At 41.5% G+C, this 25,589-nt stretch overlaps 1 protein-coding gene across 1 annotated transcript; it reads right to left on the bottom strand.

Annotated features, from left to right (window-relative positions):
• Nucleotides 1-1,009: 1,009 nt before the first annotated feature.
• On the bottom strand, nt 1,010-25,589 carry LOC103177309 (myelin-associated glycoprotein-like). Its single transcript, XM_007891423.2, has 9 exons — nt 25,353-25,589; nt 21,307-21,373; nt 18,594-18,956; nt 18,197-18,505; nt 15,651-15,929; nt 5,807-6,061; nt 3,521-3,631; nt 2,832-2,893; nt 1,010-1,960 (listed from the first exon to the last, which is right to left on the bottom strand). The coding sequence occupies exons 2-9, from the start codon at nt 21,356-21,358 to the stop codon at nt 1,823-1,825; spliced, it is 1,569 nt and encodes a 522-aa protein (XP_007889614.1). The 5' UTR covers nt 21,359-21,373; nt 25,353-25,589; the 3' UTR covers nt 1,010-1,822.

Here is a 25,589-nt window from a genome sequence, read left to right as displayed (position 1 = left end):
TTTTCGAGCCCACAAATGCTCCGCTGTGGATATTTTTATTGAACTCTCAATTGTCGAACTCTTATGCACTAACAGGACAATTCTTTTCAATTGTAAATGTGCTGTGAATTATAACAATATTCAGGTCTAACTTGCAATATTTGCAAAGTGGATGGGCAGTGATAAATACTCTCCCGCTTGCAAATATTGAAAGTCATCTAATATTATTCAAAACAGCCAATTGTGATTTCTGAACACTGGGAAAGTGCCTGACAAAGGCTGGAGAATGAATTCCCAGCACTGTGTATGTTTCATTCCTGAGGAGCAGTGTCTAGAACTCTGAATATTTCCATATAATAAACAAAATTAAAATAATTTAAGATTATTTCTATTAATTTGGTGAAAAATCGTTATTGGAAAGTTATTCCTCGTCATTATTTCTAAAAAGAAAATGGAAATTTACTTTGGAATTAGTGTGTTTAAATTCCGGATCTGATGCGTTCAGCCCGATTTTTGTGTCAGCTCGGCTTTTTTTAAATTAAAATTTTCTAAATGGATGTAATACTTTAGTGCTTAGCAATGTAAGTGTGGGATGTTATAATACTCTCTTATAAATGAAAGAAAGGAGATGAAATTAGAGAGAGACACAGACAACGAGAGTCAGACAGGGAAAGAGAGAAACAGTGAGAGACACACAGGTAGATGGAAAGACTCAGAGAGAGAGAGAAATAGATAAGCAGGGAGAAAGACAGAGAGATAGAGAGAGAGAGAGAGAGAGAAACAGAATAAGAGGGAGAGATAGAAAAAATATTCCAGGAAATGGGTGAAGTTTGTAGAAACACAGTACAACAGTTCAAAGCGAGGGAAGTCAGGAGGGATAAATAGATCAACAAAGGAGCAAATAGTACTCACTGATGGTAATGTGAGTTTAGATGAGATACATACAGTGACAGATAAGTATGTTCATGTGGTCATTGTGATATTGCTGTACTACTAAACCCAATGAGAATAAAACATTGAGTATAACTCAGGATGTTTACATGCTTGTATTAGGCTCTGCACAGATAGCTCACAAATCTCCCACATGTCTGCGGGTATTAAAGAGAATCATTCCCCCCCACCCCCCGGTCCCATACTGTACAGGTTTCAGGTCTGTATAACATTGGCAATAGATGCCCAACCATCAATGGCTGTAGCTGATTTCAGCATGAAACACCGAGTTTTTTTTTAAATAGTAAAACAGATTTGGTATCAAAGGGGAGGAATTTGACAAATTTTTGTATGTGCCAATTATGGAATCATAGAAATATTACAGCACATAAATAGGCCTTTCTGCCCCAAAACAAACTCAATCCTAGATAATGCACAAACTCGATTGGTTAGATTGCAGTCTTGGTGTCACCTTCAATATAACAGCATGAGAAACAGGACAAAAAAGGGCACATGTTTTCCATTTCATTCAATGTTATCTTAGTTTTACAGCTTTCAATGATTCTCTGCTTTAACACTTTGTTCTTCAAAACGTTACTCTCTGGAAGGATCACTTACAAAGACTAAATGTACTTCTCCGTGAGATGTTTGATACATACACGTATGAGATTTTGGAGATTCTAAACTGTGATTTAGAAACATTTTATAATTTTTCCAATGGAATAGAAAGCAAATAAAATACAGATTACCTCCCTCCCTCCCTCTCCCGCACAAAGTCCAAGTTTTGTTCCCAAATGGGTTTGCCCCGAGATAGCCGCATACACTTTGTTTACATTTTAATCCGTTTTCAATCTTCTCAAGTATAGTTTGACAGAGTGGAGGGAGGCGTGCACTGCAGTCTCCCAGCAGATCCTCACACTGTGCCCACAAACTCCACTAGCTCGCTCTGCCCTTTCACCTGCTGCTTGCCGTTTGGCTCATGCTGCAAGTTGGCGTAGGCAAATTCCTTATCCCGCCTGCCATGGGCCTCGGCTGGAGCTCCCTGGGCACCCTGTTAGGAGCGCACTGGTTAGAAACATTGAGAAACAACAGTACAATATGAAATGCCACTTCTCATTTAATGTGAACCCACTGCAAGCAGATGTGGTAAAAACACCAGGAATAGTTCTGTCGGTAAGTTTCTGTGGTGAACTGAAAAGCATGTGAAAATGCAACAGACTGATTGAAAATTGATGGGCTTTCAGTCACTGCGCCCCGAAACTCTGGAGCACTTTTCCTCTATCCCTCCGTCTTGCGCCTTTCCTCACCATCTTCAGGTGGCGGTTCTAGACCTTCCACTTCGACCGTGCCTAATGTCACCCCCCCGGCTCGGCCTCGTGCTCTGAGCTCTGGGGCGATACCCTGCGTGAGGAGCGCTACATAAATTACAGGCCGACCTCATCATTGTCATCTTTGTGGAGGCCTGGAGCTCAGTGGTTAGAGCACTCGCCTCGCAAGCGAGAGACCTGGGTTTGATTCCCGGGCAGGGTGAAATGTTGGGCAAGTTTCCTTACTCCACACGTCTCTGTTTACCTCACAGTAAGTAGGAACCTGGTTGTTAGTCAATTGGTGGATCGCTTTACCGGGAGTAATAATTCCTTAAAAAAATAATAGTTTGATTCCTCAATCCATGACTGTTTAAGGGACACTGCTGTGCACAATTGACTGCTGCGTTACGCCCTCAAAATATACAGTCAATTCCCTTTACAATATATTCCGTGAAGTGCTTTAAGACGTCTTGAAGATGTGATAAGGTGCTGTATCAAAGGCAAGGAATATTATTATCTAGAAACTTCCCACCATCACCTCCTGCCCCCTCCTCCCTGTTGAAGATCCCTGGATTCAGAAGGAAAAACTTTATTCTTAGGAGGACCTTTACTAACCTTTTTTGCTGTTTGCACTTCAGTGTACATCACTGGCTGTGCCTCATTTTCCAATTCTCTTCCTGAGACAACACAAAAGGAACCAATTAATCATTTGAATTCAAAATATTTCTTTTATCACTTCAAAATCCACTGATGGATAAGAGATTCACAATGATCTTTCCTGTAAAGAAAGAAAGAACATCTATTTTCATAGCACTTTATTGGGTCAAAATATCAGATAGTAATTACTGTCAAGCATTGTCATTGATTCTTGTGACTCATTTGTTTGCTCCAGCAATGCATCTGCTGCAAAATGGTTAGAATTAAGAGTTTATCTTCTCAAAGATGATTGATACCATTTCACCTTCCAACACTTTCTGATCACGTTCAAACTAAACCAGGAAAATAAGACCAGAGACTGGAAATGAGTGAAAAGTGAAAAACGTAATTGCATCGAAACAGCTCAGTGTTTTGCAAGTAATTACTTGCAAAATTATATTATATTTTGCACACAGCAAAGTCCCACAAACAGCCATAAGGTGAATAGACCAGTTTATCTGGGTTAATGTTGGCCGGGAGAAACTCCCTTTTCTTTTCCAATAGTGTTGTGTGATTTTTAATGTCCACCTATGAAACAGGTAGAGAAATTGTAAGGGAATTAGAGTTTTTTAAAAAAAGAAATAACTGATAGAAAGCTGAGCACTCACCTTCGATGACTTGCTTCTTCCGTTTCCATGACACGATAACAAAGATTATGATGGCTACGGTAGTCCCAGCAATGAGGCCCACAATCAGCAGCAGCATCCTGGTATAGGAGCCTGGTGACAACATGGTGCCATTATGGCCAGAGCTATCGCAAGCATCAATACAGCAGGTTACAGCTTGGAAATTAATGAGATCAGAATAATTTCTTCACGTGGTGAGTTCTGATAAGGTGCAGGAGATAATTTTTTCGCAGCCAGATAGCGTGGGGAGGAGGATTCCATGTTGGTGGGAGTGAAGAAGCTTCATCTCTCTACAGTGTAAATGCACTTGGCACACATGCATTTACTGGACAGTGCAGTAGGGTTGGGGTTGCTTAGACTCCAGGATTGTCCGGGCATCTCCAGGTATTAAATATTAATCGCCCGGACAATATTGCAACTAATCCATGAGATCCGTCATAGGGAATTCTCAAAATGTAATATTTATTGGCATTTGGTGAATCAGATTTATCGTGTTATCAACTTCTCATTTGTTTCATCCCCACCTGGAGACTCTACAATCCATCTGAAATGTCAAGCCAATGCACTCTTGCCCTCTCTCAACCATCTTATTGGTCCACTGGTGCTGCGACTTATGTTATCTAACTACCGTCAAGTCATTGCTGTTTCACTTTATGATGGCGACCAAACATAACCCGGGCTCACATGCCTTTTGCACTTTCAAAGGAACAGAACCCTTTTCTCAAAATGGATAATTTTAGCGTCGCTCCACAGTTAATTTGTTTCAGGGTAACTCAGTATGTCCAACCAGAGTTGACAACCATCTGTGGGGGTGACAATAATGTCACTTCCTGGGTAATGTGGATGTGCTCTATTCCATCCCAAAGTGACATCAGCAACACTTTCTGCTCATGTGCCGCACGCAGGAAGTGATATCAGTGGTGACCTTATCGTTTTCTGGACGTCTCAAAGCACTTCACTGAATATACTGTAAAGTGAATTGACTGCATATTATGTGGGCGAAACGCAGCAGCCAATTGTGCACAGCAGTGTCCCACAAACAGTCGTGGATTGAAGTGACCAATTTATTATTTTTTTTTTTGAGGGATTATTATTAGGTGTGTGGAGTAAGGAAACTTGCCCAAGGTTTCGCCCTGCCAGGAATCGAACCCAGGTCTCACCATGAGGAAAGTGGTTTGCAAGAGGTCCAGCAGCATTAATTGCTCCCTAGAGCTAGGGAAGTTGAGCAACAGACTGAAGTGGGATATCCAGCGGTGGGAGAAACTTTCTACATGAAATTCCTAGTCCCCCATTCTCATCAGTGCTATAAAGTTATAAACTTTATAGTTATAACTAGAAAGTTATAGAACATTAGAATAGGGATTATCAGTTAGAAAGAACTTGTGTTAGAAAGAACAATTTAAATCAAAATAACTCTACAAAGAGAGGAAATACGGAATTAAATAGAAGTAGATTATTTAAACCACCCAAATTCTACTTAAAATTGTTTAAATGTCCGTTATATTTTGTTAATATTGCAATAACAAAACTACTCCAGACACTTGAAATTTCTCCTGGTCTTATGCTTAAGGTCAATGATTTAAATTTAAGATTGTTGTAAAATTTTTCAATTCAGTCTTAATTTAGCAGAATTTAGAAAACTGGCTTCAAAATTCACACTAAATTTAACAAAGTTCTAAATTATCTTAAATCTTAAGACAATAGTCTTTCAAGGCTAAGGCCTTATTGAGGAATTTGAGACGCAGAGACATGAAATTCTACCTAGTTTTAGCCTGTAGATCATTTGACTTAAATTTTAAGACAGTGGAAAATTGTGGAACATTCGTAAATTCAGTATTAATTTGAAAGTCGGTTTTCCACGGTCCTTAAAAAGAACCAAATTCCGAATTAAGACTGAATTCAGATCCCTGACTGTCCAGCGCCTCAGAATATCCTCCTGATGTGGAAGGCACTGCACAAATGCAATTTGTTGTTGTTGTTGCTGAATTTTAAAATACGTTCAGATCTCTGCACAAACTCAAATTTTCAATAAGAAAAAATTGTCCGAAGGCTTAGATTAGGTAAAATTTGGGTCCTTGGGTATCTAAGCAGCTTTATTAATATAATATTAATGTTTGTTGCATAGCTAAAACTTGGGTTTGTTTATAAAAACTGTATAAAAACCTGGAAACAGAAATTCCCTGAACCTGGTGACAATCATCAATTGAAAAAAATAATTCTAGCTGTAGGTAACTCTTTAGTAACTGGAAGAATATCATTTACACTTACCTGGTGGACATTTCTCTGAGACTGTGACCCCATGTTTGTTCTGAGCAAGGCAGGATACACAAAAGTTGGCCGTTGTATCCAGATTGAGTGTGCTACTTGAATGAGTGCCATTGACGTCCTGCATTATACTGACCGCAGGATTAGTGAGATTTATACTGGGGTCACTGATCTTCCATGTGATCTTCGCAGGAGGGCTGGCCTCAGCCACACACGTATACATCAAGTCTTGGGTGATGGTGACCTTATCGGGTTTGTCTACAAAAGCAAATTAAATTTGGTTACTACAGCTTCAGAAATAATACTTGTACCAGCGCCTTAGGATGTCCTCTCGATGTGAAAGGCGCTATACAGATATAATTGTATATTTTAACAATATCTGCAGCTAGAATTCTTTTGTTTCATGTTATTAGAAAAGATTTGGATGAAGCAGGCTCTTCAGCTTATTTGATCTCATCTTTCTCTCCATACCATTGCAGTATCAAGCCCTTTCTTAAAAGAATCACTGTTATGGCCTCTACTTCCCTTCTTAGTTACCACTGTTGATTTCTCTGCGTGAAAAAATATTTCCTGGTATCCTGAACCTTGTCCTGCTGCCTTAGCATATCTGAATGTATTCTGGATTTACATCCTTTGTCTTCTAATATAATAATAATAATACTTGCATTTGATATAGTGTCTTTCACAGAATATATTCTAAAGTGAATTGACTGTATGTTTCGTGGATGAAACACGGCAGCCAGTTGCGTACAGCAGTGTCCCACAAACAGTCATGGATTAAGTGACCAATTTATTATATTTTTTTGAAGGACTTATTAACCCCGGAAAAGCAATCCGCCAATCCACTAACAACCGGGTTCCTACTTTCTGCTAGGTTAACAGAGGCATAAGGAAAGAGTAAGGAAACTTGCCCAACATTTTGCCGTGCAGGGAATCAAACCCAGCTCTCTCGCTTGCGAGGCGAATGCTCTAACCACTGAGCTGCAGGACTCCACATTTCTATATAATGATAAACATTGCATTTGATATTTGATGAGCAGCCAGACGTAGGTGGGCACTGTCGATTACTAGGGAGAGGGGAAAGAGGACCCATGAGTGCACTGGTTGGGGCTGCTCAGAGAACTGGCTGTGGTCCTCCTCAGGGTTAAGGGCTTTCCTCTCCCAGCTCCCCTTCAATAAGTGACTGTCGATAGATTTTTTGGCTGGGACGGGGTGGGGGGGGGAAGAGGGGAGCTGAGCCCCTTCTAGCCCTAGCCACCCACTGTGTTGCACAAGATGTCAGTCTGGACTAGGGGCTCAAAGTCCTGACGTGGAGCTTGAACACAGTCTTCTAGCCCAGAAGCAACAGTGCTACCAACTAAGGCTGACACATGGTGTATCTAGAACATCCCCCATGTGACATTTCTTGTTAAGGTTGAAGAGAACTAGCTTATAGAATAGAACAACTTGCAGATTTGCAGTACCCAGCACCTTGCAAGTATCAGCTATAGCAACACAAAGCTGTCCACAAACAGCCACAAGGCATCAGTCACATTTGTGGGCACGTTTGCACAGTTACATCCTTTACAGTATATCTTGTGAACACTTTCAAACGTCTCAATGACATAATAAGGCGCTATATCAAATGCAAGAATTGTTATGTTGTTTTGGTAATCTATAACAGTGATATTATGGTCCAAAGAGCAGGCAGGATCCCATTAGCCTCAGGTTAAGGAGGTCTGATTTATCACCTTATTGTCAAATTGGGATGAAGCATCTCCAGAGCTGTCTCCTGAAGGTACCAATCTGTTTTTTTGAGGAGTGATTTGGGTGTGGAGGAGGCTTGATATTGGGGTTAATCATGTTCTGATCACTAAAAAATAACTGGATTTTCTTTGCTGGTTTCTTTGCAGGATTTCTTGTTATAAACAGACCACATTTTGACAACAACAACAACAACTTGTATAGCACCTCTTATGCCAGACAGCATCACAAAAAACACAGTCAGTCTACTTTAGAATATATTCTGTGAAGCGCTTTGAGATGTCTCAAGGACATGATGAGGCGCTATATCAAATGCAAGGACTATTATTATCAACAAAGAATGTTCAACTCTTTATTTAGTCTACAGAAGGTACTGCCTTTCTCCCTGAGGAGGCTTCAGATAGAGTGAATCAGATTCTCCATGGCATGCCTCTCTGATTGCCAATCCTGGTACATATTCTCTTCGCATGAGCATATAATACTCTATCTGTCCACCTTCACTCTCACAGGCCCCTGAAGATACCATTCTGATTGGCATTCCTGGGCACGCATATCCCACTGAATGAGCAGAGCGGCTTCATTATTATTATTAATAAAACATAATCCTTGCATTTGACAAAGTGCTTTATTATGTTGAGATATCTCAAAGCACTTCACGTGATTTTATTGTGAAGTGTAATGACTGTATTTGTAGGGGAACACAGCAGCCAATTTGCACAAAGCAATGTTCCACAAATAGCTATGAAACAAGTGACCATTTTCTTTTATTTGGGGGATTGTTGCCTGGACGCTGGGAGAACTCCCTTTTCTTTTTGAACAGTGCCATGGGATCTTCACCGGTCACCTAACGAGGCAGATGGGAATTTGGTTTAATGTCTCATCCGAAGGACGGCACCTTTAATAATGCAGTGCATTCCCAAACTGCATTGGACACTGTTTTTCCATGCTGGAGTCTCTTGTCTGATTCATAGGAACCTGACTGAGTTTAGGCAGCAAAGCGATCCTCAGACAACCATCGTGTTACAGTCGGGGGAAGCACAGAGTTCAGTTCCACACCCATTCTTTGGAAAAGGATGGAAATAAGCAACAATTCATAACAGATTCCATGTGACAATTATGTGAAATTTTACCAATATCACAGGCTGTGTGTATCAGACTAGCTCACTCTCGCCTCTTCAGTCAGAAGCCACACGTTTTGAACTCACATAGTGTGACACTCCACTCTTTATGGGACACTGTTGTGTGCAAATTGGCTGCTGTGCTTGCACAGAAAATACAGTCACTCCACTTCACAGTAAACCCAACATGAAAGGTGCAATACGAAAAGTTTTTATTTTTTTTAATATAAATCTATCTTAATAATATAGTAATAACAATCTTTTCATTTGATACATAGTGCCTCATCTCCATCTCTCTGGTTTGCCCCCTCCTTCCCCATCTTCAGGTCGCCTGCTTCCTCTTTGACCGTGGCTATGGTCACCTGCCCCCTCCCCTGGTTCGGCATTGTGCTCCGTCTTTGTCAAGCGCTCTGGGACGCTACCCTGCGTGAGGGAGACTGTATAAATGCAAGTTGTTGTTGTTATCAGATTAAGATGCCTCAAAGTGTTTCACAGGATACACTGTAAAGTGGAGTAACTGTTTATTTTATGCGCAAACACAAAGGCCAATTTGCAGACAGTAGTGTGCTACAAACAGCCATGAATGAGTGAGTTTTTTTCTGGGGGATTTTGGCCACGACACTAAGTGGAACTCCCTTCTCTTAATCTTCCTGATCTTAGTAACTTCACAGGGTGTTACCAGCGCTTCTCTCTGATCTTTCCTACTTGTGAAGTTGCAGTTAATCTTCAGAGTGAAGGTAAATGGCTGAGTGCTTATGCTTAAAACCTCTTTCTCTTTCAATTGCAACTTCAGTATTTTTAGGGAAATCATAGAATCGTACCCTTGCCCTTTTAATATTCCTCCTCTTCAAGCATCTATCTAATTCTCTTTTGAAAGAATCTATGGACTCTGCCTCAACAACAAATTCCACATTCCAACCACCCTCTGTGGGAAGAATTTTCTTCTATTTTCCCCCAAATCATTCTGATTTCTAAATTAATTCATTCAGGATGAATGGCTTGACCGTCACTGGGGTAGGTGGGGAGGTGGAGAGGCGAAGAAGATAGAAAATCCACAGTCACATCACTTTACATTATATCCTATGAAGTGCTTTGAGACATTTCAACATTGCACTGTATCACATGCAAGGATTATTTTTATGTATAATAATAGATCTAGATTACTATCCAGTAACTTCAGTTGGGAAGTGGATAAAATCAGTCATATAACCAGCTGACATAAGTGGTCTAGATATTCACCAAGGGAAGAAATATAGTCTGAGCTTCTCATTCCTGTTTTCATCTTTATGGTTTGGTGCAAGTTCAAATGAATAAAAATAGAAATTAGCTGAAACGATAGGCAATGGAAACAAATCCCACTGACTTGAAGTCCAGTGTTTTTGTAGAAATAAATGGTCTACTATTAAAAGCTGAAATTACAATTCACTGCAGGAATTATGCAAAGAATTTTGTAATGGTCAGGCAACGGTTACAGATGCATGGTAGTAAGTGTATAGTTTACAGAAGAACTTTATATGTGAATGAAGAAGTTTATAAATTCCTGTGTCTAACAACTTGCAGGAAGTCGCAGTATATCTGCTATCCACCTCGTGAGGGCACAAATCTCAAATATCTTTATAAATGACCAAATGATGAGTCTCCTCTGGGGAGGTGGGGTCGGGGGGAAAGTAAACAGGGCATTTGGAGCTGAAAGATGTCAAAGATGACATGCAACTGAATGTTGGAATCAAGTCAACCCTCTGTGGTGGGCTTACTAGTCTGCTTCTTGAAGGACTTCAGAGCACCGTTGATGACAGACCAGCCACCCTGGCTCAATGGCAGAACATAGAGGGGCAAAGATACTGGGGCTAAACATTGTGTCTGGCTCTGTGGGTTGGAAGGTTGTGGGTTCAATCCCCACTTCGGGACTTTAAACTGACATAGCCAAGTTGACACTACAATGTTCTACACTGTATGAGGTGCTTCCCTTCAGATGAGATGATAAATCAAGGTCACATCTGCTTGTTCAGGCGGACATTAAAGATCCCACAGCACCATTCGAAAAGAGAAGAGTTTCTCTTGGTGTCCTGGCCAACAATTCTCCCAGTAAAATTGGTCATTCACTCCATGGCTGTTTGTGGGTCATTGCTAAGCATAAATTGGGGTGTAAGCAAGTTGGAGAGGTAGGGGGTACCAGGGCATGAAGTGATTTCATGTGAATGTGAAGATCTTGAAATTGATCCGTTCTGCAGTAGGGAGCCAGTGGAGTCGGGCATTACTGGGGTGATGGGGTTATGGAATTCTGTCCAGGTGAGGATATGAGTAGCGCAGTTTTGAATTGGATTTTATGAATAATAATCTTTGCATTTGATATAGGCCTTATGTCTTCGATACATCTCAAAGCGCTTCACAAAATATACTGTAAAGTGGAGTGACTGTATTGTGGGATGAAACGTAGCAGTCAATTGCACACAGCAGTATCCCACAAACAGTCATAGAGTGATTGACAAAATAATAATTATTTTGGGGGGAAGGATTACCCCCCAGAAAGCGACCTACCAATCGACTAACAACCGGGTTCCTACTTACTGCTAGCTAAACTGACGAAAAATACCTGAAGCATCATACTGATGTTGTTACTAATAAGTGGCCGTCAGCAATAGAGCAGGGCTTTCTGTGATCAATATATAAACTGATAAGAGTGGTAATTTAAAACAAAATGTGAAGCTGCAACTTGTAATGACAGCAAGAGAAAGAAACCTTTCTTACCAAAGGATACAGCTAATATGTTCCTGTAATTTCTGCACGGTCCAACTCAATCTATTCATTGTATGCATATTGAGTAGAAATATAAATATAGTATGTTACCGATGGGAAAGACAAATTGTGTGTGAACATGTTTCAGGGCTCACTGACAACAGGACAACTTCAGTGCATAATTGCGCAAGTTGTGTTCCAGGCCTGTGGTTAGCAGGATTCCGCTATAAAACCGGTCTGGTATTAAACTGCACAGACTTTAGGCAGAGCCATTTGTTCAACTAGTAAAAACACAATCTTTCTGAAATGACTACCTAAAGCAGAGAGGAATATATGATGAATGTGACCCAATTGATTGGCATATTAACCCAAGTATACATGTCACATGGGTATCAAATTCACAGGGTAGTACCGCTGACAAACGATAACAGTTTACCACTCTGTCTTCTTTGCACCCACAGGCTTCAACTTCAACTGAAACCACAACTGCCCCTTGTGAATATTAATACTCCTCATTTCTAATCAATTATTTACTGTTCCTGGCTGTTACTGCTGGAAATTTGGTGTAGGTAACAACAACGATAACAAGATTACATTTGTATAGTGCTTTTCACGTCTTGAGGATGTCCCAAGGCGTTGGACAGTGTACAGCGTTTCAGACCACTTTCTCGCACACTGCAATTTGTACTGCTATAGCCCGAGTATTTATTTTCTGCAATAATCACAGTGATCTCATTCCAATTTAAAGATAGGTTTTGCTGTTGGTTACCATTGTGAAAATCAATTCATTTGGTTGTAGAGAAAGGTTTGTGAAAAGGTCTCCCACTACCATCCCATCTCCAACCTACCCTTCCTTGCCAAAATCTTGGAATGCATTGTTGCAGGTCAACTTCGGTCACACCTCTCCCTCCACTCCCTCCTCGAGCCCCTGCAGTCTGGTTTTCGCCCCGACTGCCCACAGCACAGAGACAGCGCTTGTCAAAGTCACAAATGGTATTCTCTCTATCTGTGACCAGGGCTCCCTCTGCCTCCTCGTCCTCCTGGATTTCTCTGCCACATTCGACACAGTCAACCATGCCATCCTCCTCCATCGACTCTCTTCCATCATCTACCTTAGTGGGATCACACTCACACGATTCAAGTCCTCCTTAATCAACCGCCTCCATTTCATCTCAACAAATGGTTTCTCCTCCCGTCCCCCTCCCGGTCACTTGGGGGTATCCCAGGGATCCATTCTTGGCCCCCTTCTTTTCCTCATCTATATGCTCCCTCTTGGTGATGTCATCCGCAGACATGGGTAAACTTCCACGTGTGTGCGATGACACACAAATCTACTTTGCCTCCTCTAGTACCAACTCCATGCCCACCAATGTTCTATCAGCTTGTCTGGCAGACCTCAAGGCCTGGATGAGCGTAAACTTTCTGCAGCTGAATATGGACTAGACGAAAGCCATATTCCTTACGTCTTTGCTCCTGCGGATCTAAACTCCTCAACTCCCTGGGCTCTCCCTCAGACTCACCAAACCAGTGCGCAACCTAGGCATCTGGTTCAACCCCTAGCTGTCCTTTCTCCCCCACAACCGGTCCCTGATTAGGACTGCCTTCTTCCACCTCGGCCACATTGCCTGCCTCCGACCGTACCTTACCCCAAATGCAGCCGAAACTCTTGTGCATGGGTTTGTCACCTCCCGCTTGGATTACTCCAATGCACTCCTCGCCGGTCTCTCCAGCTCCACCATTCACAAGATCCAGCTCATTCAGAACTCTGCCACCCGCATACTGACCCGGACCAAACTCCGTACCCACATCTCACCATTTTCTGGCCAGGTTCTATTGGCTCCCCATCCCCAAACGGATCGACTTCAAAATCCCCACAATACATGGAGAAGGGCTTTGGCTGCATTGGGTGTGAGGTATACAGTTGGAGGTGGGCAATGTGACTGAGGTGGAGGAATACAGTCTTAGTCAGGGATCGGATGTGGAGAAGGAAGGAAAGCTGAGGATTGAACCTGACACTGGGTTGCGCATAGGTTCAGTGAGTCTAAGGGATAGGCAGGGGAGGTTCAGGAGGCTGGAGTCACAGATGAGAAGACATTGACAGGAGCCAAGAAGGATGGCTTTGATCTTGTCAACATTCAGCTGCAGAAATGTGATGCTTATCCAGACCTTGATGTCTGACAAGCAAAAGGACCCAACATTGGTGGACCTGGGGTTACGGCTGGAGGAAGAGAAGTAGATTTGGGTGTCATCTGTATACAGATGGAATTGACTGATGTCTGCGGATTACATCACTGAGAGGAAGCATGTAAATGAGGAGTAGGAGGGGCCAAGGATGGAGACTTGGAATGCGCAGCAGGTGACCTGGTGGGGGCGGGAGCAAAAAATGTTTGCAGAAGTGTAGATAGATATACTGTCAAGGGGATGAACTATATTGTGTGGGAGAACATGCACATCAGATTGCAACAGAGCAATGCTTTGTATAGTGCTATGGCAGTTGTGTATCAACAGAGAGCAATCTAGCTTGCAGGACACAGAGTAGTGGGATGGTGACATGAAATGGAAGGTGAGGAATTATCCCTGTGATTCTCAACTGACATTTAATCATCCTGAGGTGCTTAAATGTCAGTTGAGAATCAGGGATGCAACTGGGCTTTTCCATTCACAGAGGAAACAACAGCAGAGGTCTGGTAACCTTTGGAATTTAGGAGTATAAAGGACTGGAAAAGGCATTATGGTCCTTCTGACCCCAAAATAAAGCAAAACATAAAAATAACCAGGCATTATAACTTTCAGAATGCTCAATTGTTTCTTTTGTCAAATAATTATCTAATTTCCTCTTCAAGTTGCTACACAATCTATTATGTAATCCGTTATATGGAGAGACAAGAGAGGTTGGGATTATTCTCCTTAGAGCAGAGAAGGTTGAGGATAGATTTAATAGAGGTGTTCCAAATTATGAGGGGTTTTGATAGAGTAGATCGGGAAAAACTGTTTCCTCTGGTGGGTGGGTCAGTAACCAGAAGACACAGATTTAAGATAATTGGCAAAAGAACCAGAGGGGAAACAAGGAGAAGTTTTTTACCCAGCGAGTTGTTAAGATCTGGAATGAACTTGCCTGAAAGGGTGAAGGAAGCAAATTTGATAACAGCTTTCAAAAGGGAATTGGATAGGTACCTAAAAAGGAAAAAAATTGCAGCGCTCTGGAGTAAGAACTGGAGTAGGACTAGTTGGGTAGCTGTTTTAAAGAGCCAACACAACAACAACAACAACTTGCACTTATATAGCGCCTTCCACGCCAGGTGGAGTCTCAGAGTGTAATGGGCCAGATGGCCTCCTTCTGCCTAAATGTTAATTGAGAATCATTGGGATCATTTTCATGTCCCACTCCATGTTACCAGACCAACATCCTATGTGCTGCAAACTAGCACCTGTAGAGTCCTGTAGCATATTGGTTAGAGCACTTGCCTCGCAGGCGAGAGGACCCAGGTTCAATTCCCGGGTAAGGCAAAATCTTAGGCTAAGTTTTCTTGCTCCACACGCTTCTGTTTACCTAGCAGTAAGTAGGTACACGATTGTTAGTTGATTGGCAGATTGCTTTCCGGGGGTAATAATCCCTTAAAAAACAATAATAATTTGGTCACTCAATCCACAGATGTTTGTGGGATACTGCTGTGCGGAATTGGCTGCTGCATTTTGCCCACAAAATATACAGTCAATTCACTTTACAGTATATTCTGTGAAACACTTTGAGACGTCTCGACGATGCGATAAGCCGCTATATCAAATGGTAAGATTATTATTAGTATATTATTATTCACTTTATGTAAAATAATTCAATCTGAATTGTGTTTCTTTTTCTGATGTCAAGTCCACTTTTGTTAATAAGGCAAACATATTGCATTAAATTACATAGATCAGTGTACAGAATGGAAATAAGCCATCCACCCCAGGTAGTCCATGCTGGTGTTTATACTCCACATGAACCTCCACTCCTCCAGGTTTATTATCTAAATCCTTTAGGATCTTGAATACTTCAATAACATCTCCTCTGAGCCTTCTCTTCTCCGGTGTGAACATTTCTCATTTTTTTCATCTTCTCCTAATTCCTACATATTCAGAAACTGTCTACATGCAAGCATAGCCCATTTCTTGGCTGTGCATGCTGTGTGGAGTAATACGTTATAAGTGCCTTTTATTAACCTTAAAATACAGAATGTCTTCACTGGTAACATTGGAAGCCAAATACTCACATTGAACGTCGACTTCTACTTCTGTGGCGATGTTGCTTCCCAGATAATTCGCTGCCAAGCAGCTGTAGAACCCGGAATCTAACCTGGATATCTTATGGAACAACATGACGTTGCTTGTGGTATCTAAGATCTCTGTGTTCTCCGTGATTCTATCTTTCTTGTACCAGGTGTAATTGGATTCAGGGTGACTGTTACTCGCACAAGCCAGGGTCACACAATTCCCTTCTTTGATTTCTTCCTGCGTTCCATTCACTAAAACCATTGTATTTTTTGGAGCATCTGCAAGCAGAAAAATAGGCGCCAAAGAAAGCACATCAATGTGTTAGTTGTCCAGACATTTGAAGGTTGAAATTCTGTTTACATGGACATCATTTCTTTTTCTGAAGCCAAAATGTCAATACAATACAATTTACTTTCATGTCAGGAGGATCTCTCAAAGCACTTGGCAATGCTGGATGGGCACCTAAGCTGGAGGTGGGAGCCGAGAGGTAGGGAGGGGAAAGATGACATCTTGGTCAAAGAGGTACATCTTAAAACGTTATGTTAACGTTAGAAACCTGCAGTTTGTGAGTGTTAATTTCTGGAAAGTTCACAGACTAATTGAGTATGTAGCTATAACTCATCAAAGGCATAACTGTTCCTGGTCAGCGCTATGATGTTCAATAGGGAATATGTGCTTTGTTATTGCTTTCATAGGTTGCACACAGGTACTGTATCCTAAAAAAATAAATGCTTACTTCTCACAGGAATTATCAACGTTATTTAAAAATCACCATTCTCACTTACTGTCCAAATTGTGTGGTACATCTTAATTGATACTAGTGCTATTCATTAAGGAATTTTGACCTAATTAAATGGTGTGAGTAAAGAATGGAGGAGTAGATTGAATGATGAATTCTTTCAAAGAGTCGGAAGAAACAATGGTTGGTTGAATGGCCTGCACCATGCTGTAAAATTCTACAATTCTATTCTATGAAAATAGGAATGCCTCAGAAAGAGTTGATTGGGGACAGTATTGAAAGTACAGAATGGGATGAGCTAATGCCTCCGTGCGATAAATGGTTTGTGTTCTGCAGGAATCGATGGTGTGGGCGACACATTGTTTGCACAGTCAATCAAAGAGTGTTGAAAGGTGGAGGTGACCTAAAGACATAAGAAGGCACATGGATTGAGGAAAGGCCATCGGGTACATTAAGCCCTCTTTCTACACAGTCCACGTAAACCTGCTTGACCACAGACATTACTAGGGATGAGAGGTTTCATTTACGGCTCAGGAGAGGGGGGTGGATGTGGTCACGTTAGCCTTTTAAAGGTAATGACAGGATAAATAGCAATAGATTATTTTCACTGGTTTATGGAGAGGTAAAATCATGGAATTATTTGATCGCATAGTCAACCACCCTATAAAAACACTTTTGCATCCCATTTTAGGTCATTTTATTTTCTCTTCCCCTTTTCTTGTCTCTTATCTATACATTTGACCCAAAACTAGAGGGCAGCAGGTATCTTCTTCGCCAGCTTTGACCCATTGGCTCAGAAATCCCAGAGAGGAATTTAGATGTCTGACAGCCACCACATGATACCACAGCTGGGCACTCATTGGGTGTACTACTAGCACAAACCCACTTCTTATCACCCTGTTCCCTGGTGAGTTAGGATGGCATTGTTCCACAAACTTTGGTGCCACTAGTAACAAGAGAAATGTAATTGGAAACTACAGAGCTTTTCCTTTTGGTAGGTTTTAATCCCACTTTTCTATCATCTGACCAAATCCCTCAATCCCTCCTCTCTCAGCAAACACCTTTCGAATCCTTTTTAGTGTGTTTGCTTCACTGGGCTTCCTAATAACTTGCTCCAGACATCTTTTAAACTTTGTGTAAAATATTTTATTTATTTCATTTTGAAATTTTGTATCACATATTTCTTCATCCTTGGTAGTTCTTCCCTGATGTTTTGGAGAAGTTAGTTGACTACCCAACCACCAAATCATGCTCTACCATGGGCTGAGCTCTTTGCTTTCCCTTCAGGTGGTCTTATTTATTTCATTCTTGCTTTATATTCCATTGCCAGAGCAGACACAAAGTGTAGCTCTTTAGAGCAGCCATAGTCTTCACATTCAGAAACCTTGTCGGATTCTGGTTTATTGTTCCACGTGTGTCATCTTGCTTCATGATTTATTGTGAAGGCAACGGGAGATCAGATGCCAAAAATCGTTTGGGGTAAGTTTGCTACCAGGAAACTCTTTTCATTAAGGGTTTGCATTGCCAACATAACCCTGCAATGAACCAGCCTGAAATGAACAAGCAGCATCAGATGTAGCATGCAACATTTTTCTTACTTTTATCCAGTCTACTGCAGCAGAACATTTATCTGTGGGACTGATCATAAATTTGTGTATGGGTCTCTATACATGAATAGTGTATAGGGATCCATACACAAATTTATTATCCATTATCCATTCTATTACAGTTATACTGCAATAAGATGCCTCAATATGTGAATGCCAAATTTGGGTTATTTGAAGGTAATCTCAGCCAGTAACTTACACTTCACTTGTAGTGTGACATTCGTGTCTTCTGAATAAGGGAAGGGGATGTAGTCTACAGCACATCTGATAAGTTTTTGATGGTGCTGGTATGATGGGATGAACATGACTTTACTGATGACTGTCCAGGTAGATCCAGACAATTGCTCTTCAATGACTGGCAAATCTTCTGTCAATTCAGAGATGCCCTCCCAGCTGAGCCGGGCTCTGCCACGTTGATCAACGTTGGAGGTGGAACAGGTTATAGTGCTCATCTCATCGCTTTCAAGCAGTTCCATCGGGATGGATATCTCTGGCTTCGTTGGTTGACCTGTACAATTTGGAAAGGGAGGTAGGTGCCTTTAGTCAATAAGTTAACAAACAGTAAGTTAAAAGAAAAGACAAGGAGAAGCAATTACCGTAAACTGAGACTCTGACGCCATGATCTCCTGACCAGTTGTTGCCCTGTCCCATTTCAAACCTGAAGTAGTAAATCCCACTGTCAACTTTGTTAATGTTGGTTATCTGAAGGGAACAGTTCTTCTCAGACAGATCCCCCACCAATGTTATGTCAGGCGAGAGCCTCCTGGTATTCCTGCTGTTGTATATTTCGGCAGCCTGATTGTTATTGGGGAAAGGAGAGTTCTTCAGCCACCTGGCAGTTATTGCTTGGGTATCTCGGACTGTTTCCGGGTACTCAAAAGAGCAGTTCAAAAGCACAGTTTCGCCTTCCCAAGCAGACGCAGAAGTATCAACCCAGACAGACCACTGGCAGACTAACCCTGCAAGAGGAGAGACACATACATCAGTGGCTGTTATTGCATCTATGGAAAGAGAAAAGTGAGTTAACGTTTCAGGTCGGTGACCTTTCATCAGAACTGGGGGATGTTGGAAGGGAGCAGTTTATAAGGACAAACGGAGAAGGGGGCAGGGAAAGAAAGACACAGGAAATAATTAGGTGGAGGACAGGAGACGATGAGCTCAAAATATCCTCTCTCTGTAGATGCTACCTGACCTGCTAAGGGTTCCCAGTGACTTCTGTTTTTAATCATTTCATTTTTATTTGTGGGACATTTGTTTCCACATTTACCTACGAACACAGTCACCACACATGTCAACAATTACCTGTGAAGTACTTTGAGGTGTTTCAGAATTATAGGTGCTATAGCAAATACAAGGATTCTTATTATTCCTTTTTTGCATTTGATGGAACATTAATGGCTCGTTTGGTTGAAGGTTCTGGGTCCCAGTCATTGTTTTCAAGTTGATAAAATCCTTTTGGGGGAAGTCTCCCTGGGATTAAACATGTAAAAATGCAACAAGGTCTTATGATCTGGACAAAGCCAGGCAGCTCTAAAATAATCCAAACACGGTTGGAAAGATATCCATAGAAAGATAAAAATAACTTACATGTTTATAATACCTTACATGTCAAAAGACTCAAAGTAATTATTGTCAAGTGTGGTGAGAAATTCTGTGGAGAAATACAGCAGCAGTTTTGAGCACAAACAGGGGTTGCACAACAACAACTTGCAGTTATAAAGCGCCCTTTATAGGGACGGCATCTCAGAGCGCTTAACAGTGGCAGAGCCCAATGCCGAGCCGCAACAACAATGAGGTGAATAATCGATTGAGCTGGAGGATTGTTGACGAGGACACCAGCACCTGCTCCAATTTCTTTTCAAACACTGTCAGAGGATCTTTAACATGAGCAGACAGATGGGAGCTCAATAACATCACATCTGAAGGAAAAACAACTCTAACATTACTCAATAATACTGCACTGGAATGTCAGCCTAGACTACAAGCTGAAGTCTGCAAATCAAAGCTCTTTTGGGTAGGGAGGTCCTAGAGAACATGCTGCACAGCTACAATCATGCCCAGTCTTTTCAGAGTCAGTTAACAATATTCAGTTGTATGCACTTAGTTTTTTTTTCCTTATTTGAACTGATGCTTCATTTAGATAAGAAGCTCATCAAAATACATTGCCGCCAAGTCCTAATACCCTGGATATAGCGTTGCCGTCACTTATAGCATTGATGTCCTATGGCCTTATAGTGAGCAGAAACTTTAGGCTTCCAAGCTGACTGTGATGCTTCCTGCACTAAAAATGTACAACTTCAGGTCACTATCTATATGCCAGAATGTACAGGAAATATGCCACTAACATCACTTCCTGAATTCTGTGCATGTATGAATACACAAAGGAAGTGGCAGCAGGAATGCTTCTTACACATACCATGAACACGCAGCTGCAGGAAGTGATATTCAGTGGTGACCTGACAACCCAAATCAGCATTTTTGGTGCTGCACTTATAACGTGGTAACAAGGTTGCCCTGAAACAGTCTTCGCAGTTGTAGCTCTGTTTGAGAGCATCAGAGAATTGGCAATGAGATTGAAACAAAACTTAGAACATTTACGGTATAAAAGCCACTTACATTCTAAAATATTCTCGTAAAAGTGAATTATTTCCTATTAAAGATAAAATAAATTAAACTAATGTACATGTCAGTATAATATGTATATTTTCTCTCCTGAAAATGTAATTATCAAGAAATCAAGCTGAAGTGGCTAATCTTCATGTGTGATTCTCCAAACTCCTAACCCCACATCAGCCTGTCCGCTCCCTCCGCTCGGCAGACTCCGGCCTGCTTCAGGTCCCACGTGCTTCCAGGCCCATCAATGGTGGTCGAGCATTCAGCATCTCTGCCCCCACATTCTGGAACTCTATCCTGTAATCCCTCCTCCTCACTCCCTCTCTTGCTTCCTTCAAGTCCCATCTAAAGACCTTCCTCTTCAACTGTGCCTTTGGCCACCCTCCCACTCCCACCACCCCACACCCTGCCCCTCCACTACTCCACCCCTCCTGACCCCAACTCCCAGCTCAGGTCCAAAACGCCCTGACTGACCAGGGAACCATGACCTTCTCTGTTTATAGAATTCAGATCCTCACTGAATAAACCTACTGAGCCATCGGAGGAGCTGTATCTAAAATTCTAGTCAATTGCCAGGTAATTAACAACTTCAGTGAACCATAGAACACATCCGTACACTCAGTCAATGCTTAAAAAACATCAGATGCCTGAGTTAAAGCCGAGAGATAATAGTGTTAAAGGGTGAAACAGCCTTACCCTGGATGAGACACGCGAGCAGCAGTGCCAGCATGCAGTGAGAGGCACTCATTGTGTGGATCACAGCCTGGAGAGAACGTGGAGAGAGGAGCAGAGAACAATCAGACACATTGATACCTGCACAATGAGCCATCGACAACGAACCACTGTCCGCACACACACACACACATACACACACAGTATTGAAACTGGGCTGCATTTGTTCAGCAGGAACTGCTCTGTAAACTCCTACATCTGTGGACTGAGACACTGGCCATTCATTGTCTTCTCGCACATTAACTCAGCTCAGTAATGCCTTTGCGAGTTGCACAGCACACATATTCAATTAGTCTATATAGATTACAATAGATAGATAATCTTAACTTTCTTATTTTATTTTTAAGACACTATGAATTGACACTAGGAATTGACATCATGTAAATGCATTCAACAAATCTTAACAGATCTTCCGAGCATTCATCTTCAATGCAGCAAAACATGTTTGCAACAGCTATCAGAGCTGATTTATCTATAAGGAACTGTGCTTCATTTTAAAAAGATGGGAATCAAAGGACAGTAAGTTAAATTTTTAAATCAGAATCTGTGATTGTCAGTCTAGTATGGAGTGTTTATCAGGTTGTCATCTTCTCAGAGTGGAACTTATGATTGTATCGTATATAAATGCGATTGAGCAATTAGCCCTGAACAATACTTTGAGATACACCAAGACAGTGTGATAAGAAGCAGAGTGCAGGGCAGGGCAGAGAAGAGGACTCACACTGGAAATATTTCTTTACACAGATTATAATCCAGAGCTGAAACGATTCAACAGTTGGTGGAGACTCATTTAAGAAACTACTTGATGCTGTAATGATAATACAGTAGAGAAGGATGCTTCTCAGGACCAAAATGTGTTTCGTTCCTGTAACACTGACTCATGCTGGGGAGAATAGTTCTACAGTCAGCAGCCTCCGCCCCCACATACCCAGTTATATATCTTCCTTGGGATATCCTCCCAATGTAAAAGGAGCATTACTTACTACAATGGAGAGGTTTATAGTAAACAGAATTGTATCAAAGTGACAACTTTCAGCCTATTTCACCTGCCCAGTATGATCTATCTATCTATCTATAATAATAATAATAATAATCCTTGCATTTGATATAGCGCTTTTCACGTCGGGAGGACGTCCCAAAGCGCTTCACAGAACACACTGTAAAGTGAATTGACTGTATATTTGTGGGCGAACGCGGCAGCCAATTGCGCACAGCAATGTCCCACAAACAGTCGTAGATTGAAAATGACCAATTTATTATTGGTTTTGGTTTTGGAGGGATTATTATTAGGCTCTGTGTGGAGTAAGGAAACTTGCCCAAGGTTTCGCCCTCTGCCTGGAATTCAACTCAAGTCTCTCACTTGCAAAGCGAGTGCTCTAACCACTGAGCTACAGGACTCCACAAATCTGCTGAAGATTCTCGTAAATGGACCAGAAATAAGATAAAATGAATAACAATACATAGCAGAGCGAAACCTTGGGTAAGTTTCCCTACTTCACATGCCGGATAATAAACCCTCAAGAAAAAATTAAATAATAATTTGGTCACTCAATCCACGACTGTTTGTGGGACACTGCTGTGTGCAATTGCCTGCTGTGTTTTGACCACAAAATATACAATCAATTCACTTTACAGTATATTCTGTGAAGCGCTTTGAGATGTCTAGAAGACGTGAAAAGCGCTATATCAAATGCAAGGATTGTTATTCATTATTATTATCAATGCAATTTGTTTGTTATTGTTGTGTCTGCTCTTCATGTGTGTGACAACATTGTGAGCGATGGCAGACTGTTTGGATGTGACTGTTGAAGGCGGCTCACAGCCGAGCTTTGATTCTGTCCTTGTCCAGTGTTTACGCACACAATTTCCACAAGGGATTCCCCTTTCCTCCTCAGGTCTAAGGTCACTGGCTGATTTCCCGCTTTTCCCCACCCCTCCCCACACCTCTCAACTTTAGGGACACCAATTGTGTCCTGTCCATCACTTTTTTTTTGCTCAGCCAGGTGTCTGATACATGCGGAAACACATCACCGTACTGAAGAGTATCCAAACCAAGCTGAGATTTCCATGCATCCCATCTACACATGAAATCCCAGAGGTAGATTGTTGGAATGGAATATGTACCATCTCCCTGGAGAGACACATACTGGTTACCTAATTCCAGAAAGTATTAGGCGCAGGTTGGCAAGAGTCAAGGCTTGGGTACCCTAGAGTTTGTGTTGGGGTAACTGCTGGAGTCTAACCAGCTAAAACCACATAGCTTGCCATTGATATTGCTGTCCGGTAAGTTTTGCCGCTGCTTATCCAGCTAGGACCACCTTACCCATTAGGGCTTTGGCTAGTAGGGTTAACAGGAGCTGAGTGGGATGACTCCCTGGTCTGCCCTTCCGGGTTCTGCCGATGAGCCAGCACTGTGCTGTCGTCAGCAGTGCCATGGAATATTGCAGATCGTCCTGGCTCAGGAATCGGACTACCAAGACCGCCACGGAGGCTGGCTCGATTCCAATATTCCTTTACCATCACCCTCACCTTCCTCAACAACAACATCAACTTGCATTGATATAGAACCCTTCACGTGGGGTAGAGTCCTGGAGCAATGTCATCAGTGAGATCAGCATTAAACAGGAGTTGAAACTGGTCTGTGTGGCTCAGTTTCACACCAGCTAGTGCATTAATGAGTTAGAAACGAATGCCGGGCTTAACCACACAAACACAGATGTTGAAGCAAAAGATATTCACATATTGGTTAGTACAAATATGTCATAGAATCAAAAATCAGAAATCCGCTAGACCCAATATTACTTTTAATTATTACTCTGCTATTACCCTAAACAGAATTGCTAATTCTCACTTTACACAAAACACTGCGCTTCATTTTCATTATAAATCAGACAGTTCAGTTACTCCGTACCTTCTTTGTGCTCTAATTCCTCTGCCAGAGCAGGGCTCCTTCACACTAAGCTAAAGAAGCAGAGCTGCTGGCACAGTAAGATCTTCACTCTTGTTAAACTAGTGCAGGGGGCTTGGAGCGCCAAGAAAGGGCATTAAAATAAAATAGAAACAATGCAACGCACAGAGAAACAGCCTCACAGGCACACACTCATGTATGACTAATGAACGACTCAATACATCTCCAAAGGTCAAAGAATTGAAGCAATTCATAAATCAGTGAGCACAAGAACGTGAAAATGTCAATTTGATTAAGACTTTGATATCGTAAGACTGCGCGGACAGTTGACATTTAGTAACACTGAGCTGAAAGACAGGACTTATTCTTTCCAGTCTGCAACTTAATGGAATCATAGTCAATTTATTTATTGTTGCAGAATATTTGTTCAATAAATCCATAAAGATTTCCCCCCCCCATTTCAAACTAATTAACAAGTCAAGGGATTCTCAATTAACATTTAATGACTGGTTGCATTAACCTTTTAGTGGCCATAATGCTCAAACTGATGCCTACAGTTCAACACTTGTAGATCTATTTATGACACCACAGGAGATCATTCAGTCCATCATGTTTGTGCTTCTCTACTGTATCCCATTCCCCTGCTTTTTCCCTACAGTCTCTTAATTTGAATTATCTAAATGTATTTATCCAATCCATTTGCCAACAAAATACGAAAAAAGGATATCCTCTGAAGTGCTTTATGAAAATGCATCATTATTATTATTAATCCCCTTTAAATTCTTCTAGGAACTCAACTTCTATAGCCACCTGTGATAAGGAACTCCACATTCTGAGACATTCCACATTCTATGTGCAAAAATATGCTTCTAACTTTCTTTTCTTTTGGTGATAATCCTCAGTTTAAGGTCTGGAAATAATTTGTCTATTTACCCTCTCAAAACTCCAATTTTAAACACATCCTTTACAACTTCAACTTTTTTTTAGAAGCATATCATGTTGTACAGTCTTATTTCAAGCTCATTATTTATTCAAAGTTAAGATAATATATTAAGTTACACAACGCAAAAGGCACCACAGGCACTAAGAAGAAATGTCCAACCTGCACAGGAGGGTTTTAGAGAGAGTCCAATCCGTCTGTGTAGACTGAAGGTATTGCAGGGAGTCAATCACAAACCTGAGCTGCGCATGGCACAGTGCTCAGTCAGCATTACCCACTGGGTCGCCTGAAGACACAACAAGAGCTTGAGAGATGGAACAATACCACACAATAGCGAGTGAACATGAGCGAATGATCGATTTCAATCAGCTGTTTGTACTCCTCATTCCACAAGCCCTC

Source organism: Callorhinchus milii, unplaced genomic scaffold (genome assembly GCF_018977255.1).
Source record: "Callorhinchus milii isolate IMCB2004 unplaced genomic scaffold, IMCB_Cmil_1.0 Scaffold13, whole genome shotgun sequence".
In the NCBI taxonomy this organism is placed as follows: Eukaryota; Metazoa; Chordata; class Chondrichthyes; order Chimaeriformes; family Callorhinchidae; genus Callorhinchus; species Callorhinchus milii.
The sequence above is the reverse complement of the archived record's forward strand: the minus strand, read 5'-3'. Positions and strand labels throughout refer to the sequence as shown.